Source organism: Primulina huaijiensis, unplaced genomic scaffold (assembly GCF_012295235.1).
Source record: "Primulina huaijiensis isolate GDHJ02 unplaced genomic scaffold, ASM1229523v2 C13000303, whole genome shotgun sequence".
Lineage (NCBI taxonomy): Eukaryota > Viridiplantae > Streptophyta > Magnoliopsida > Lamiales > Gesneriaceae > Primulina > Primulina huaijiensis.
In genome coordinates this window covers 1-346 of record NW_027341572.1, presented here as the reverse complement: position 1 = coordinate 346, position 346 = coordinate 1, and the positions used below count along the sequence as shown (strand labels likewise).

General features: G+C 40.5%; 1 protein-coding gene across 1 annotated transcript; it reads left to right on the top strand.

The window, feature by feature from the left end:
* Positions 1–4: 4 nt before the first annotated feature.
* On the top strand, positions 5–340 carry LOC140965381 (uncharacterized; the record flags this gene model as incomplete). Its single annotated transcript, XM_073425487.1, has 1 exon — positions 5–340. A coding segment is annotated over one exon (336 nt), but the record flags the coding sequence as incomplete, so codon positions are not given.
* Positions 341–346: the final 6 nt, after the last annotated feature.

Here is a 346-nt window from a genome sequence, read left to right as displayed (position 1 = left end):
AAATAATGAGGATGCAAGGAATCTTGAAAATGGACTTGATACTCTAGGAATAAGATTTGAAATTAGGTCTGGTGTACAAGGGAATCTTGATGGAGACGATGAAGAAGAAGATGATCATGATATGTCAGGTGATGAAGGGGATGAAGTTGATGAAGATGCTGATGGTGAGGGGCAAAATGATCTTGAAGAAGATGATGCACATCACTTACCACATCCTGATACAGATCAAGATGACAACGAAATCGATGAAGATGATTTTGATGAAGAGGTGATGGATGAAGATGAAGATGAAGAGGATGATGAGGACGGTGTCATCGTACGACTTGGTGAGGGAATGAATGGTGTG